Source organism: Mastacembelus armatus, chromosome 5 (assembly GCF_900324485.2).
Source record: "Mastacembelus armatus chromosome 5, fMasArm1.2, whole genome shotgun sequence".
Lineage (NCBI taxonomy): Eukaryota > Metazoa > Chordata > Actinopteri > Synbranchiformes > Mastacembelidae > Mastacembelus > Mastacembelus armatus.
This window is the reverse complement of record NC_046637.1, coordinates 7,207,826-7,223,908: the sequence shown is the minus strand read 5'-3', so window position 1 is coordinate 7,223,908 and position 16,083 is coordinate 7,207,826. Positions and strand designations below refer to the sequence as shown.

The 16,083-nt window shown below is 39.3% G+C and overlaps 1 protein-coding gene across 1 annotated transcript; it reads right to left on the bottom strand.

Moving 5' to 3' along the window:
- Positions 1–14: 14 nt before the first annotated feature.
- rhoca (ras homolog family member Ca) lies at positions 15–15,788 on the bottom strand. The gene is made up of 5 exons (XM_026308046.1): positions 15,635–15,788; positions 7,414–7,571; positions 5,353–5,473; positions 4,813–4,943; positions 15–3,100 (listed from the first exon to the last, which is right to left on the bottom strand). Exons 2-5 carry the CDS (start codon positions 7,567–7,569, stop codon positions 2,927–2,929), a joined length of 582 nt encoding a protein of 193 aa, XP_026163831.1. The 5' UTR covers positions 7,570–7,571; positions 15,635–15,788; the 3' UTR covers positions 15–2,926.
- Positions 15,789–16,083: the final 295 nt, after the last annotated feature.

Genomic DNA, 16,083 nt, shown 5'->3' with positions numbered 1-16,083 from the left:
CAAAGGAAGGCCAGTTTGTCTTGTCTCAAAAATAGTTTATTAACAATGTTCATGTTTACTTCAGATCATTCACTACAACACTTTCCTGTTTACAAAGCATTATTACAATGAGCTTTTTTTTTTTTTTTTTTTTTAAATAAATCTGGATGGTGTATAATTTTGAATACTTCCAGAAAAAGAAAGGAAAAAGTCGCACAACACTGAGCAGAAGCTGTTCCCAATGATGTGTGCTGCTTGTGTGTACACACAAAGACCCATGGTTTTGTCATGCATGCATCATTATAAAGACTTTTGATTTAGCGCGGGATTATCTGCATACACATTGACAGCAGTATGGTACATGCTCTTTGTGATATGTTCAACACTAGACCCTCTGCTGCTCTAAGTGAATGCTTTCATCATTATGCTGTGCTTCCAGCTGCAAGCTTTTCAACCATCTCTGCTGACCTCTTAATTCCCACGAATTCCTTGGCCGTTAAAGCTTGTTGAGACCCGTGAACATCATACCACAACTATGAAGCACTTAACTCAAGGCTTTTGTTTTCATCGATAAAGATCATTAGTCAAGAGCTCAATTGGTTTACTCTTGCCTTATTAGTGTGCTTGTTGTTGTCCACAAAAATGCACAAAGTCCAGAGGCATATAAAGCTTTCTCAAATGCAACGCTATAAAGATTTGAGGTAACATTATTATGGCGCTTGTAATCAGTCTCCCCTCTAATTAAAAAAACCCACATCTACACCTCAGCTCAGTTGGAGAACAACACAACAAATTTTATAACATGTAGCTCAGTTAAAGTGTATGAGTTTGGCCAGCAGGGGGTATAAAGTTGCATTACAGATGGCATTATGACATAATAGATACAGACCTCGCCAGCTGGTAGATTTAGTGCCTTTCCTAGCATTATCAGAAGGTTGCATGCAACATCAAATATACCGTTTCACCACAAGCATTTGGTCATCCACCCCTCCTATTTACTGATCTCAACATGCAACCAAGAGACATGTACAGTACATGAATGAACAATAGAGATGGGGAGGGTCTGGAATGCAATGAAGAATCTGTGCCTCATGGCAGTTGCTGGGCCTTTCAATTGTATATCAAGCCATTATATTTCAGGTCAAATAAACAACCAAGTATTCTTAGAGGAAGATGTGTGCAGAAAGTGGAACTAGTGAACTGTCTCTGCCTCGCCTCCAAAAGCTGCTTTAAGTACAATTCAGTGTGATCACCTACTCCTTTAACTTGAGATATGAAATATCAAAAGTTTCTTTTGCCAAGAAACGAAGATCAATCAATACCAACACAGATTAAGATAAAGACAGACCAATAAGCTTAATTTCCAACTTCTTGACAGAAATAACCAACTTAAAGGTACAGACATGGTTTTCCCAGCAGAATATATTTAACTACAAGTTTTCCCATGATGCATTCTCAATCAGGTTTCAGAATTACTTGGCAATTTGGCGTAATCTGCCCTGATAATAAAGAGTTTATCTGTAAATGCAATCTCAGTAATTAGGTTTTGTGGTTACACATTTTAGCGATGTGATAACATCTTTTTCAAGTCATTCAAAGATCTGAGTTATGTGAAACGTCATAATGTTTGTCACTATTGACCTTGTCAGTCAGGATCGGGTTAGCAGAGCAGCTGGTCTGTCTCGTCTGGGAGAGAACAACCAAAGGCACACCAGAGCAGAGAAGGCACCAGGGTGAAAACAATCTCCTCACACACAATTCAGCTTTTCTCAAACATGTAAAGAATGTCGTTCGACTGGAAAAGTCCACACACAGCAGGCTAACAACTCCAACAAGACATGGTTTCTATGACTGGGCTAACCTGTCCAACACACAGATTCCTACAGCAAGCGTGACTGGCTCATTTGCATTGTAGCAGAAGAATTGAACTCCGTCACAATAAACAAACACGGGAGGTTTCACCAGGTCTTGGCCTTCATGTGATTCCTGTTTCAGCTGTGTCATCTCCCTGTTGGTCCTAACAGCAATTGTGCATAGTTGAGTCATATTGGCTTGTGTCTCGATTGGTCATCTAGGTCCACTGCAGAGATTAGCGAAGGGTGCATGAGAATAACCAGATCTGATTCTCATACAGAATGGGAAGCTCAAACAATCAACCCTTACCACATTACAGAGGCAGCTAACCTTTCTTTATCCTCAGTGTGAGCAGACTCAAAATAAAGAATATTAAGGAAGCATTGGCAAAAAAAAAAAAAAAAAAGTGCCACAAACAATTCTTTGTTGCTGACAAGTGGTCAACAGCACTGAAAGCCTAAGTAATGGCTTTTGCCTGGGTTTCACATAAGAATGTAAATTGAGCTACAGTACAATGGAGAGGCCCTCAGCTGAAATATTAGCTTGCTGATAAATATGAGAAGTAGATGGTGGTGTACAAACTTAAACAAAAAAAGGCACTAGCTCCAGTGGTTGAAAGACACCAACTTTCATTCTCTATCACAACTGCTACCACGATAACCAGAACTGATACTAACAGGGGAGTCTGGACTATCAGGACAAGACCTTACTCATGAAGACTTTATACAAGCTAAGAAAGAAGCTGCTCGTCTGAGCTCATGAATAACAATATTGCATACAAATATGTGCATCTATCACTGCCTCGTTACATTACAAATGTAAAGATAAAACAAGTAGGAAAACATTCTATATGTAAAGACAGATTTTGGAAACAAAAATACAAATCAAGAAGGAACATTAAACATCAATATCTAACCACGGTTGTAATAAAGACCAAGTCCATTTCCTGTATTAGGTTTGTTCACCCTCAATTCATCTACCTGCCTGTGAAATGCGAGATACAGTACAAAGATGCCATTTGGTAAAAGGTCAGTCTTTTCATGTGTTTTGTTTTTCTGCTATTGGTCAATTGATTTTATGATGTCTGAACCTCTCATAGCAGCGTGCACCCACTTCTCTTCTTGCGCTTGCGGACCTGAAGTGCTGCTCTAGTGGCCATCTCGAACACTTCCCTCACACCATCTTTTGTCTTGGCAGAACACTCCAGGTAGCCGAAAGCACTGATCCTGCCGGCCATGTCTCTGCCTTCTTCTGTCTTCACTGGCTCCTACATGGTTGGATCAGATTATTAGAGTATCACAATTATTAATGGGGAGGGATGTTCACACAAGAGAGAGCATTATGTATTTAAACTAGGCAGTCCTAGTTTACTGTGCGAGTAGAGGAAAAGCAACTACATTTTTGTGCATTTTTAGGTATAAGAGAATGTTCGTGAAGTTAGTGCAGTGGCAACAATCATTCAATTTCTCACTTGATAATCTGCACCTATTTTGATAATCAGTTAATTGCTTTAGTGAATTTTCCAGAAAAAAATGTTAAATATTCTCTGGTTTCAGCTTCTCAATTGATCCAGCTTGCTGCTTTACTCTGTCATGTGTAAAAATTAATTGAATATCTCTTTTGGAACAACAGAACAAAAAAAAATAAATCATTCTTGTCACTTTAGAAAAACATTTGATTATTATTTTTCTTACATTTAATAGACTAAACAGTTCACTGGGGACATAATCAGGATTTGTGGACAATCACATAATTTTTAAAATGTGACAAATCTATCAAAATTACAAAAACCCCGTACCCACAGACTATTTCACTAAGCAATGGATGCTGTGTGCACGTGAAACACTGGAACATTTGAACTGATGACTTAGTGTTATTCTTTGTCAAAGTGTTCCTGATTTCTACAGAAAAGAAAAGCTGACTGTGGTTTCTGAAAGAGCTGGAGAGCTTTGTCAACATGTTCCTATTACAAAATGAACCTGGAGACAAATAATGGGCTTCAGTAGCATGCTGTGCCATTTCTGTGACACGCCGCTGTCATTATAGTCTGACTAAAAGGCTAGTAAAAGCCTGATTCATGTTAATATACTATAATATATTGACATTCTGCCTTACTATATCATAACTTCATGATTGTTGTCTCTGTCTACTCTCTATAAACATATATTGTAAGTCTGTGAGTCTGGAAGCAACAGTCGATACCCTGCACTTCTTCCCCTTATAATCTTGTATTTATTTATTTTTTTACTTTCAAAATGAGAGTCTAAAGGGGTTGTATGTTGTACAGACTGAAAATTCCTTTGAGTGAAATTTGTATGTTTTGTAGTTTTGATCTACATAAATAAAATGACCTTGACAGAGGTATTAAACAGCACCATCTGGAATTTTTTTTTTTTTTTTTGTCTTTTTTTTTTTTTAACACCTTCAATGCTGGCAAATTCACACATCTAAACATAGAGCCTGTTGAGACAATAGCACTGCATAGAAAAGATCTCATTCTGATCTCATCACTGAGACCACTGCATTAACACACTGGGGGCACCAATGCAAAAAAAAAAAAAAAAAATCATTAAAAAAAAAAAAAAAATTAAATAAAAGGCTTGTCTGGGAAGAAAGTTGAACCTGGTTCAATTTGCACCACAAAATATTGTTGGAGAATCAAATAAATGCATTCCTGGTAGATTACTTTGTAATACTAATGAGGCAGTTCAACTTGTGCTATAAATCATTGTGCAGTGTTTTGGAGGCTAATAAACCTTCTTTATCAATTACTTAAACCAGCCTTTTTGTGTCTCGTTACACCACACTGTATATTTGCAACATGAGATCAGGTCTTTTTCTGTTCAAATAGAACCTTAAACCCTAGAATGTTTCAACCCTGCAGATATTCTGAGTCTGAGTGCCTTAGAACTGAAGACTGGCATACTTATCCCCATTTACCCCAATAGACAGTTGGCCTGGCCTTCAGAGGCTTTGTACCTGCTTCATCTTGGCCAGTTCTCTCCGTGTGTGCTCATCATTCCTCAGGTCCTTCTTGTTCCCCACCAGGATGATGGGAACATTGGGACAGAAGTGCTTCACCTCAGGTGTCCACTTCTCTGGGATATTTTCTGTCCCAGGGGAGACAAGGAGTTAGCTGAAATGCTTAACAAAGACTGCGCTATAAAAAGGGACAGGATGTGCCGAACCTCAGCACACAACACTTCTCATGATGGATTGCTCAAGGCAAAGATGTTTTTAGCTGCACTAATCCTACTTCCCATCAAGTCCATTAAGGCATTTAACAAACACAGAGTTTAGCTGATATAAACTGCATTGATTTGTGAGGACAAAAACCATAACGATATACTCATTTTACACAGTAAAAGTAATTTTTTCTATAGTTTGTCATATGGTAAAACTGTTATGGCCTAACAACTTTCTGTGCTATCCAATTTACACTAACCAGTTTAACTAACTCAAAAATAAAACAAATAACATCTTTTAAAATAGGCTAACAAACTGTCTTTGGTTCCTTACCTAAACTGTCAGGACTGTCGATAGAGAAGCACATGAGAATGACATCTGTGTCAGGGTAAGAGAGGGGTCTCAACCTGTCATAGTCCTCTTGGCCTGCAGTATCCCACAGAGCCAACTCCACCTGGGACAAAACAAAAGACTAAAGCTGTGAAAAGCAGAAAATGAAACACCACAAAAATCTTTATCACCACAATGAGTCATTCATGTCCTTTTTGTAATGTTTTGTTACATGACCCCATCTTGAGGGCTAAAAATAAAAATGAGCTTTCTTTCCAGACTAGATGTTACTCACTGTTCCAAATGAATACACAAACATTTAACCAGTTTAAACATAATTATTGATGACATTTCTTTTCTTATCCATTGACAGCCTTGAATTTTTGGAGTATGACATAGGAACCTTGAGGCATGTTAAGCATCTGAGTAATTTTCCCAAAGGCCAATGTTCTAAACAACAGGAAGCAAATAATGTTAAGATCATTTAAACTCTAGACATTTTCCTCCTCTGGCCTTACAGACATGGAATTGTAATGATGCCTAATGACCTTTTCTACTCAAGTTACTTTCCTTGTTTGTGTGAAGTAAGGTATACAGATATTTACTTGGCATCACCACTGCAGCTCTGACCTAATCAGAAACACAGAAGTCTGTTACATTGTCCGTGTTGTGAAAATGAACTTGGGGACTAGCTTAATCCCATCACACCACTAATTAATTCAATTAGGGAAAGTCGGAGATTAGCGAGCAGCAAACCGGATTCCTTCTGTCCCTGTTTGGGCATTTGCGGTCAGTCCTCACTTGACTCAGGTTTTGAGCTGACTCACTGTGTTCAGGTGCAAGAGAATAAAAAAAAAAAAAAAAAAAAAAAAAAAAAAAAAAAAAACTTTTGCAAAGTTTTAAATACTGGAACTTTACTGCATGACAACAGATTCTGGTATGCCCACAGAGAGCACAACCATCAGTTAGCGATACCAAAATAGAGATTTGCAGAGGTAGAAGGTGGGTGGTGGCCGCAGATTGTTGAGACTGCATGAGCAACTGGGGCTGTTATGCTCTCAGTGAACTTATTGGAAACTACAGAGCTTAGGGAGGAAAGAAAGAAGGGGAAAAAAACAGCTATTTTCAGAAACTGCCCAATCCAAGGTGGATGAAAAGATTTTATTTTACTCTTGATAGTGGTAGAATTCAATTTTAAGGACTAAGAACACATCTAACCCACCTGGTTGCATAACATTTCATATTAGACTGCCTTTCTCTAAAGTGTTAGAGGGGGGCACACTGTAGCTGAAAAAGCCAGAGGTCATAGCTTTTTTCTAAAATTATCTCCTTCTAAACCAATGTCCTTCAGGAATACACAGTTCGTATTTCCTGTCAAGAACTTTTAGCTCCTGCTCATCTCTCCTTGACCGGGACAGGAAATGAGAAACGTTTATCAGGCAAGACGAGGAGAAGGAGGTTCCTGGAGGAAGAAGGGGGATTGCCAAGAGACATCCCTCATCCCTGTCTGAACCGGAAGCTGGAAAATGGAGTCATTTCCTGTTTTGCCAAGTGGTGATCCTGCAGCGATGATCAGCTCAAGTGGATATAACCCTCTGACATGACTACAGCTCGGTTTCAACACTGGCCATCTCCCTATGACTCAAATTCAAGATATCGCTCACACACTCAGATTTCAATGTAGTTGTTTTCCTAACTCCAGCTTCACTACCATTCATAACTTTGAAAACATTTTCCCATTCAGCAGGAACATGAGTTTTACTAACTGGCTAGCCTACTAGAACTGATAAAATCAGCTAATCACTTGTGATGTGGAAAATCAACGGTCCTTAATTTTGTCTTCCTCTGAAATTAAGGAACAATTTCTTGTGGGAAATCTACCAACATTACCATGTAAACTGCATGTACTGTGCTAAAACAGAAAGTCTGACAGGGGTAACAGGGGCATGGTTTAGTGAGAGCTAAATGAGGACATTCGTATGTTTACTTTAAGTACCGTGTCTTATAAAACAGGCAGACTTTTTTGTCCTGATCACTTCTAAACTGCCTCTCAACTGTACAAACCTGTTTTCCATCAACCTCAATATCGGCGATGTAGTTCTCAAACACCGTTGGGACGTAGACTTCAGGAAACTGGTCTTTACTAAAAACTATGAGAAGACACGTTTTCCCACAAGCTCCATCCCCGACAATCACCAGCTTCTTCCGAATGGCTGCCATCTCTGTTGGGGAAACAGAATAAGTTTTTAGATTTTTTTTTTTTTTTTTTTTAAAACAAGGATTTGTCACAAAAAAATTATAAAGAACTGTTGAGTGTCAAAATGATGAGCAGTACCGCACAAGGAAAGAGAAACTCTTTTGCAGTTATCAAAGATTTCACCTGTCACGCTGAGCAAATGGGTCAAACAACAGTCGCACTTTATCGTCTGTTTATTCTACACTAGAGATATTTAAATTATTTGTAGAGCTCACTAGATTTGTCATAAGATGAGTCAAAAGCACAATGTCGTACAAAAACTTTTTCCGCTCACACCGTGTATCCCCAAAGTGACTACTGACATTTCTGACTGACAGTACTGCATCGCGTTGTACCTCTGATCTGTGCATTGTCGCAGACCTTGAATCACAAATGACAGCTCAAGACTACAAAGCAACACGAAGAACAGAGAACAAGGAGAACGATAGTGGAGTCAAAATGAGGAAAAAGATGAGAGGAGACAAGTTGGGACATGTGCAACCTGTGTGGGGGAAAAAAAAAAAAAAAAAAAAGCATCCGGGAAATCAGAGCAGCTGCTGAAGTACTTGGTGGTTTCCAACAGCAGACAGAAAAACAACACCGCTTTTGATGTCTCCCGATGCTTCGTTAGCTCTCTTCAGGAATACTTTAATAATAGAGAAGATCATAATTATCTCAGAATTACTTTGTATTATAGGCACAGCCCATATGTTGTGCCAGTGCTAAGGTGTAATTGCTTACAAGGAACTGATACAGTTGCTGGTGTATGATAAATAAATCACAAATACAGGAGACTCGAAACACATTTCTGTAATAACCTCAGAGTAGAGCACTGGTTTAGCTGGTTTATGTGCAAGCTGTGTGGGGATGAGTTAGCAGTGCAGCTGATAGATGAGCTGGAGCCCTGCTGCCTGGGAGCAGCTGTGCATATAGTCATTTGGCTCCCCACCTCATCCACTTTCTGCCAGACAGTCTTGACAGCAATCCTCTTAACAAGGGCACCCACTTATCAAGGGAAATTCATCTTTCAGTGCTGCGGGCAAAACTTGGGAGTGGAGTCTGCCCCAAAATCATCACAATTAGGACTAAAGTTTTAGCCAAACTGTCACTGGCTTGCTTTGATGCCATAACAAGTTAGCAGACTAATGTCACCAATTTTATTTTTTATCTGACTAAAAATCATTTCTTCTGTTCAGGTCTGAGTGGGATATGTGCAAAGGTGATTTATCAGTCCTCTGACATTTCTAAGTTAATGCCTGTCTGGATTTACAACATCTTAAATCAAAATGATAAGCTTGACCCCAGCTGCAGCTGTGCTGTATTAAATAGCTGAGTTTACATAGGAAAATACAAACCAAATAAAAAGTACACTACAGATTACCGGTAAGCATGAACGCAAGCAATTTAATAGCCCTACGTCCATGATTATTAGGACTTGCATAACCAGCTGCTGTACAGGAAATCTCGGGTGTGCTTGTTTGTTTGACAGTTTGAAATTGTGGTCATGGTTTAATCATGTTTTCTGCCTTTTTCCCCAAAGATTAACTCCTTCTGGTGCCTTTGCTGTGTTCCAGCTGCAGAGATTTGGCCAAAAGGTGCCAAAGACAGTTTAAATTTAGGGCTGCTGCAGCAAATGTATGTACGGTATCTTGCATATAGCTTTCATTTCTACATGTCTAATATGGATTGAGAGAAAACTAAGCAAATCCCCTAAATATGCTGGCAAATGATGACCAAAACTGATGATCCACTTCAGACGCAGTTGCAAATGCAACTACTGATGTTACAAAAACAGAATATTTAATGAGAACAGACTGTTTCTACTATTTTTGAAATGGGCTTGTGATTTCTAGAGATTGCCAACGGGAGCAGCTATAGCATGAAATAGCTGATGGGTTTTAAAGTCAAACAAGTGGAAGAGAGCAGCACCGCAGACTCAGAGGCTCACCCTGTGAATCAAAACAACACACTTCCTGTTCTCTGAACCCCGGGAGGAGTTTTTGGCTGCACTTGTGTTTGGACAGGCCTCAGCAGAGCTGGTACAGGGAGAAGGGTGCTAGAGGCAACGCATCCACATGCAAACAGTCGCAGAAAGAACTGAAGAGTAAGTTTACTAGTGACAGATTTCCAATCCAACATATCATGCTTTATCCAGCAGGTACTACCACTCAACCCGCCCACACTGATTCGATCAAACCGGAATGGTCACTAGTTTTTGGCAAACCAGTATTAACTGACCTTTACCCTAACCCTGACACAGAGGTGTCAGACATCATTGCCATAAAACCTGAGGAAAGAAAGCTGAAATGATTCTACATTATTCTGTTGGCTCCACATAAACATCACTCACCTCAGGCTCCAGACACTTTCATTTACCTGTCACCATGACTCCACACAACACATCTGAGATTTATCCAGTGTTTGAGAAAGATATGCTAGAACATATTCATAAAGTCTTCCATCATCCTGAGGGTGACTGAAGACCAACTATAACTGTGAGACAGCAGGGACACTGTGTTTCTTCCAGCTTAAATCACCAGAGAGAAACACTGTGAGCATAGCAAACAAAACAATACAGAACCAACTGAACTTCACTTAATTTATCTTTTAACTGAGGTTGTATACATTGGGGGTTAGTGTTGGATTTACTGTAGTAAGAGCCTACATTTGATATCTTATTACCGCAAAAAAAGTTATAGCTAACAGAAGAGGGGCAACAAATACACAACCTGTTACAGCGACACAAGTTATTTCTTTTAGTGATCTTTCAGCTGAGGTTCTGACCTTTTTGGCTTGTGACCCTTCGATATAAGAAATGTCTAATAGCACCTTCATGTAATTTGACCATTATATTTCACACGATTGTTGCAACAAAAGATAAAATAATTACCACCAGGTTGTACAATCCTGTCTGACAGTTTTGTAAACCACTGTGCACTGGTTTGTCATCTGAAAAGCTTTCAGCTTGACAAATCTGAAACTGAAACTGGCTGTTGGTGAGATTAGTGGAATTGGACAGTAATGGTGGTTGGACAATCAAGGCAGCCTGGCTCTCCGATGTTGCCAGACGAGCCAGTTGGGGCCAGCTACAATAGCTTAACCTGAGAAGATAGAACCCAGGTGTAAGTCTGGGTTATGGTGCCAAGTATATACTTTGCTTGTGTCAGGGTAGGAATAAAATAAAAAGGGTTTAAAAGTGTGCTAAGCTTAGAGAAGGTAATTTTAAGAAATAACTAGTAGCATTAGTGAAGCTAAATAAGTTGGAATAATGGTTGGACCTCTGAATTGGATAAATCTGCCACTCAAGCCAGCAGGACCAGCCACAACAGCTTAACTTAAGCAGATACAATGTAGATATGAGGCTGGCTCAAGCTGTAAAGTATTTAGTCTTTGTTTGGGTGAAGGTAGAAAGTATGTTAGGTCAGGTCAAAGGTAAGGTTAGGGTTAGGCACATCTGGGGCCTAGCAGATTTATGGCAGCACGGTCCAATACCCACTGTGGGGCCCAGTGATACATCAAAACATCATTTAACACGAACAGTGGACTTCCAAAGAAATGCTCACCACATTTTGGCACATTTACACATTCCTGGACTGTATTTTGAGTGTGAAGTGGCATGTCCTGACTAACACAGCCATTCATTGAGGGCTCAAGGTCCTTTTGCTCAGCCCATCATCACAGACTGCATATAAGTTGTAATGAGTTCAACAAAATAGTTATTTTTCCTAGTTTGTTTCATTGAAACACTGGTCGGAAGAGGAAAAGTGGCCCAGTATGTCACAATAAATAGGCAAAGCTTAGAGAAAAGTCTGAAAATTTATCTCCAGTTTTGTGCTGCAGAAAAGTAGTTTCTTCTTTCTTGGATTCTTCCTTACATTATGTTTTATAGGTGAGTCTGACCACACATTACAAAGCTAAGTTATTAAAGTAATACCTTAAAGGGACAGTTCTACATTTACCTTTTTTGGCAAGAGCTTAATGAAAGGATTGATGTCACTCATGTCTGTCCATTAAATAGAAAACACATCTGGCCGACGGTTATCTCAGCTCAGCATATCATTTAGAAAAAAAAGGTGGGAGACCCTGGCACTGTTCAAAGTGAACAGAATCAGCCTATCAGCATTTCTAAAGCTCGCTAATTAACACATTCACATCGCATTTGTGTGAACCACATAAAAGCTGAAGAATAAAAATAACAAGCTGTAGTTTTCATGGAGTCTGTGTAGAACTATTTCTTGTCTGGGAGCAGTGTTTTTAGTTAACCATTTTTAGAGAGCTGTCACCAGTAGACAGATTATGTGTTATTTAGGCTACATACAGTGTGTTTGTTTTATTTGGTGTTTTTCTGACAGCTATTATTCACAATTTGTGGTTATTTTTACTGACTGTATGATTAATGGAAAAAGTAATTCATAGTTTAATTCATAATGAAAATAATAGTTAACAGACCAAAAGTTAATGGAAATAAAGTATGGAGACTGGAATAGAACATGTGAGGGTCAGCAAGTAATTAAAGTGTGAAGTGACTGCGAAAAAAAACTTCACCCAAACTCAACATGAGGACCCACTGTAATGCACAAGGAAAGCAAAGCACCATTACTTCCTGCAACTATTCGAGCAATGTTCTGGGTTAATGAACGCACCTCTTGCTTTCCCTAAGGAGGTTTCCTGAGACTTAGGGGCCAAAACAAGTTATGCAACAAGCTGAGCAGAGTTACCACAGACAGCGTGACCCTGGCCAGTGAGGTAAAGCAGCCTTTCAATCCTTTTATCAGTTTAATAACAATGCTGAACATAGGCAAACATTCAACCAATAAAAGCCCTGTTGTTTTGGAGATGACTTTTTTTTTTTATTGAGGTCTTGCAAAAAGGTAAACATATATATTACAGGAAATGAGTCCAAGTAGGATTGTTTTGTTCATCGAACAGGCTTCCCAGGGCTGCACCTCTTTCTTTGATATACGGCACTAGACTCAAAAAGCCCAGTGTTGCAGATCAGCTGATATCGACATTGAAAAGTTATTTCCTGGGTTTTCTGTATTACTTCTATACACAGCAGTTGTCAAGAAGCTCAGTCAAACTCTGGTTGGAGATAAAGCTTTCATAACTAACACAGCAATAAAAGTCAGGCTGGATTTTGACTGTCAGTTTGACAGATAAAGAGTCTCGTCTGAATGCCTGTGGGACAACACAAAATGTATTTTTCTGGAGAATTACTTTCAATATATTTCAGGGAAATTATTTTTACAGGAATTTCCTCCAGCATCTCTGGCACCTCAAATAGAACTCATTTCTAATATGAAATTAGCATTTTTCCATTTCTGTTTCTCGTAAATATGAGCCAACAGCTTTTGTTTTATAAAGAGAGAGAGAGAGAAACCTTTAAATCTGAGGACACACAAGAATTTGCCTCACCTCCGCGAGTCAGTCTGACAAATAGGTCAAAGTTTATAAACCGGCAGACTCTGGCTGAGACAACTGCAACACCCAGACGTAAAAACATCTGACGAAGTCTCACAGGAGGCAACTCACAATAGAAAACATGCACGATCAGACATTCTGTGACTAGTCTAAAGGCAATCTTATAAAAAAAAAAATGCTGCGGGCTGTTTTAGATCAGCCATTTATGGAAACAATGTAGAAATTCCTGAGTGTAAGCGTGTGACCTCAGGTGCATAGGACTGAAATGTGAGGGCTGAGCTCTCTTACACAACAGAAGGAATATACACAGCCAGTCAGGCCAGGCTCTCACGTTGTTTGGCAAATGTTACAAACATACCAGCTCCTTAGCTTCACTGAGTCATGACTTTCCTGGTACACCCATGGAAATGATCAGATGTCCCAACGATAAACCAGGTGTGATATCTCCATCATAGCAGAATGACCAACATATCTATGCACGGAATAGAAGATAAGACTTCAGACTAAAAATTGAGACTAGAAACTAATTGTAAACTTCCTGGAACTATTAAAATAATGATAAGACTCAAGGAAGCTGCTGTTCCCATCAAGAAAGAGTCTGGCATTAAACTGCAACTAATAATCCATTGGTACAGGTCACCAGTCCATCACAGGGCCACATAGAGACAAACAACCTCACACACTCACACACACCCCTATGGGTAATTTAGAGTCACCGATCAACCTGACATACATGTTTTTGGACAGTGGGAGGAAACCAGAGTACCTGGAGAAAACCCACACAAGCACAGGGGGAACATGCAAAGTCCACACAGGGTTTCCAACCAAGAGCCTTCTTGCTGTGAGGCAACAATGCTAACCACTCAGTCACGTGCTGCCCAACTAATAACCATGTATTCAAAAATGTTTCATTATTTTTTTACATTTAAATGGTTATGGCATCCTCAACACCAACACATGACCCACCAGAAGAGACTGACTGCCAGCATTCAACAAATCAACAGATCGACTGGCCATTTTCAATTACTGACCCACAGCCTGGTCACCTTCACGGCTTCTGTCAAGCAGCTGTGGATTTATAAATGGATTTATAAATACACTAAAGGAAGACACTCACAGATACTTCTTTTCTTAAAACCTACGGAGAGGAAGTGGGACAAGACAGAGAGTCAACTGAGCCAGTCTCAGCCAGAGAACAATGACCAAAATCTGAGGCAGAATCCAATGGCTAAGAGAGAAATGACGCTTCATGAGTCACTTTTGTAAAATACCTCAGGTCATCAGCAGACAAACAGGGCTGACTGAGCCTGGACACTACTGTTCCTCCAAGAGCAAGCACAAAGACCAGTTAGACTCCAGGGCCGTAACTAATTATCATTTTCATTATCCGTGAACTGTTTAGTCTAACAATGAACCAATTAAGTGACTGGTCACTCAGTTGGAATTGACAGAAAACTGATCATCGCCTTTCCACAGAGCACAAGGCGATGTGTTCAGAACGGGATTATTTTATCATGAATGTCTTTGGATTTGCCTGTCAGTCAAACAAACCAAGAATTTAAAGATGTGACTTTTGAGAAAGAAAGAGAAGGATCTTCTAACAGATTTTAGCCCAAGAAGTGATTAAAAAATATATTTAGACAATCAAAAGTAAAAATAATCCTTAGTTGCAACTAAAATGATATTCCTGAAATGTATCTTTCTTGTATTATTAGCAGGTTTATAGTGTTAGTAGCCTGCATTTCAATGAATTTATAAATAACTTCAATCAAACTGTTAAACATACGGCACAATCTCCAGGACTACCTACAGTATAAAACCTACACATCTTGTTTTTTTGTTTTTTTTTCCAACACACAGTCCAAAGGAAGACATTCAACCTACAATACAAAACAGATACTCTTCCCTAAATAAACTACTATTTTTTCTTTACAAACTAATCGATTAATTGGCTAATTGTTTCAACACTTATTTATTCAGTTTTTTATTTTTGCATCTCATATGTAGGCCTATAGTGATTTTTCAGTAGATGTTTAACCAACTCACAATTTAACACAACTTAATATCCAATTTCTAAAAATCTTAAATTGTCTTATTTGAAATCACAAGCCCCAAACAGGCAGACTTTACAATAAGTGACCCAAACCGGGCGTTCAAAATAAATAATAAATAAATAATAAAATAACATGTTTGAAAGCCATTGCTGGCGGTACAAACAAGGCCACCTAAGAAAGGCGGGTGTTAATAATGAGGAAATAAAGTGTCCCCGGGCTCATCAGGAGACTGGCCATGCGGACTTTCCCACTGTGGTCTCAGCAGCTGGACGCACTACACATACCAACTGGATCTGATCTGCTGTTTCCACTTTGAAACTACCAGCAAAAAAAAAAAAAAAAAAAAACAGAAAAACGCGATCAACAGTTGTACAGAAACACGTCCAGCCAACTACAACCACACTGAATCTACTTGGTTCTAATCACCGCACCGTCAGAGATTAAACTAAGCAGGAAAAGGCGAGGACAAGCCACCACCTTGTCCTCTCAGCCAAGAAAGTGATCTGGAATCAGACTGACGACTTGTGTCAAATAACAATATTCAGTCCAACTGTAGCCTCGGTTTCATATTTACCTGTTGTCAGCCGGATGAGAGGTCTTTATAAATATTAATCCCCGCTTGGTCCTTCCTCTTGGTCGTGACACAAACACACACACACTCAATTCCTGCTGCAGTATTCACTAATTTTACAGAGAGGCTGCTGAGAAACGGGGCAGGCGAGCAGGATCCTCCCACCGACACCCGCGACAAGCTAAGAGGCTAGGCTAACAGGCTAGCACTTCCGTTTAAGACTTTCAAAATAAAAGAGGAGTCATTCTCCAAAGGTTAAAGTCTTATATTTCCCATTATACATTACACTTCTCAATCTTTGTTTCTTTTTTAGCATGCGAACAGCCCTAAATGGTGTATTTGTTGGGAACTATTTTCAACAGCTTGATCATTTCACTTGGTTTGGTCTATACATAGGATATGTTGAAAATATTTTTCCCCAGCCTTATTGTTTAATCACGTGCTTATTTGGG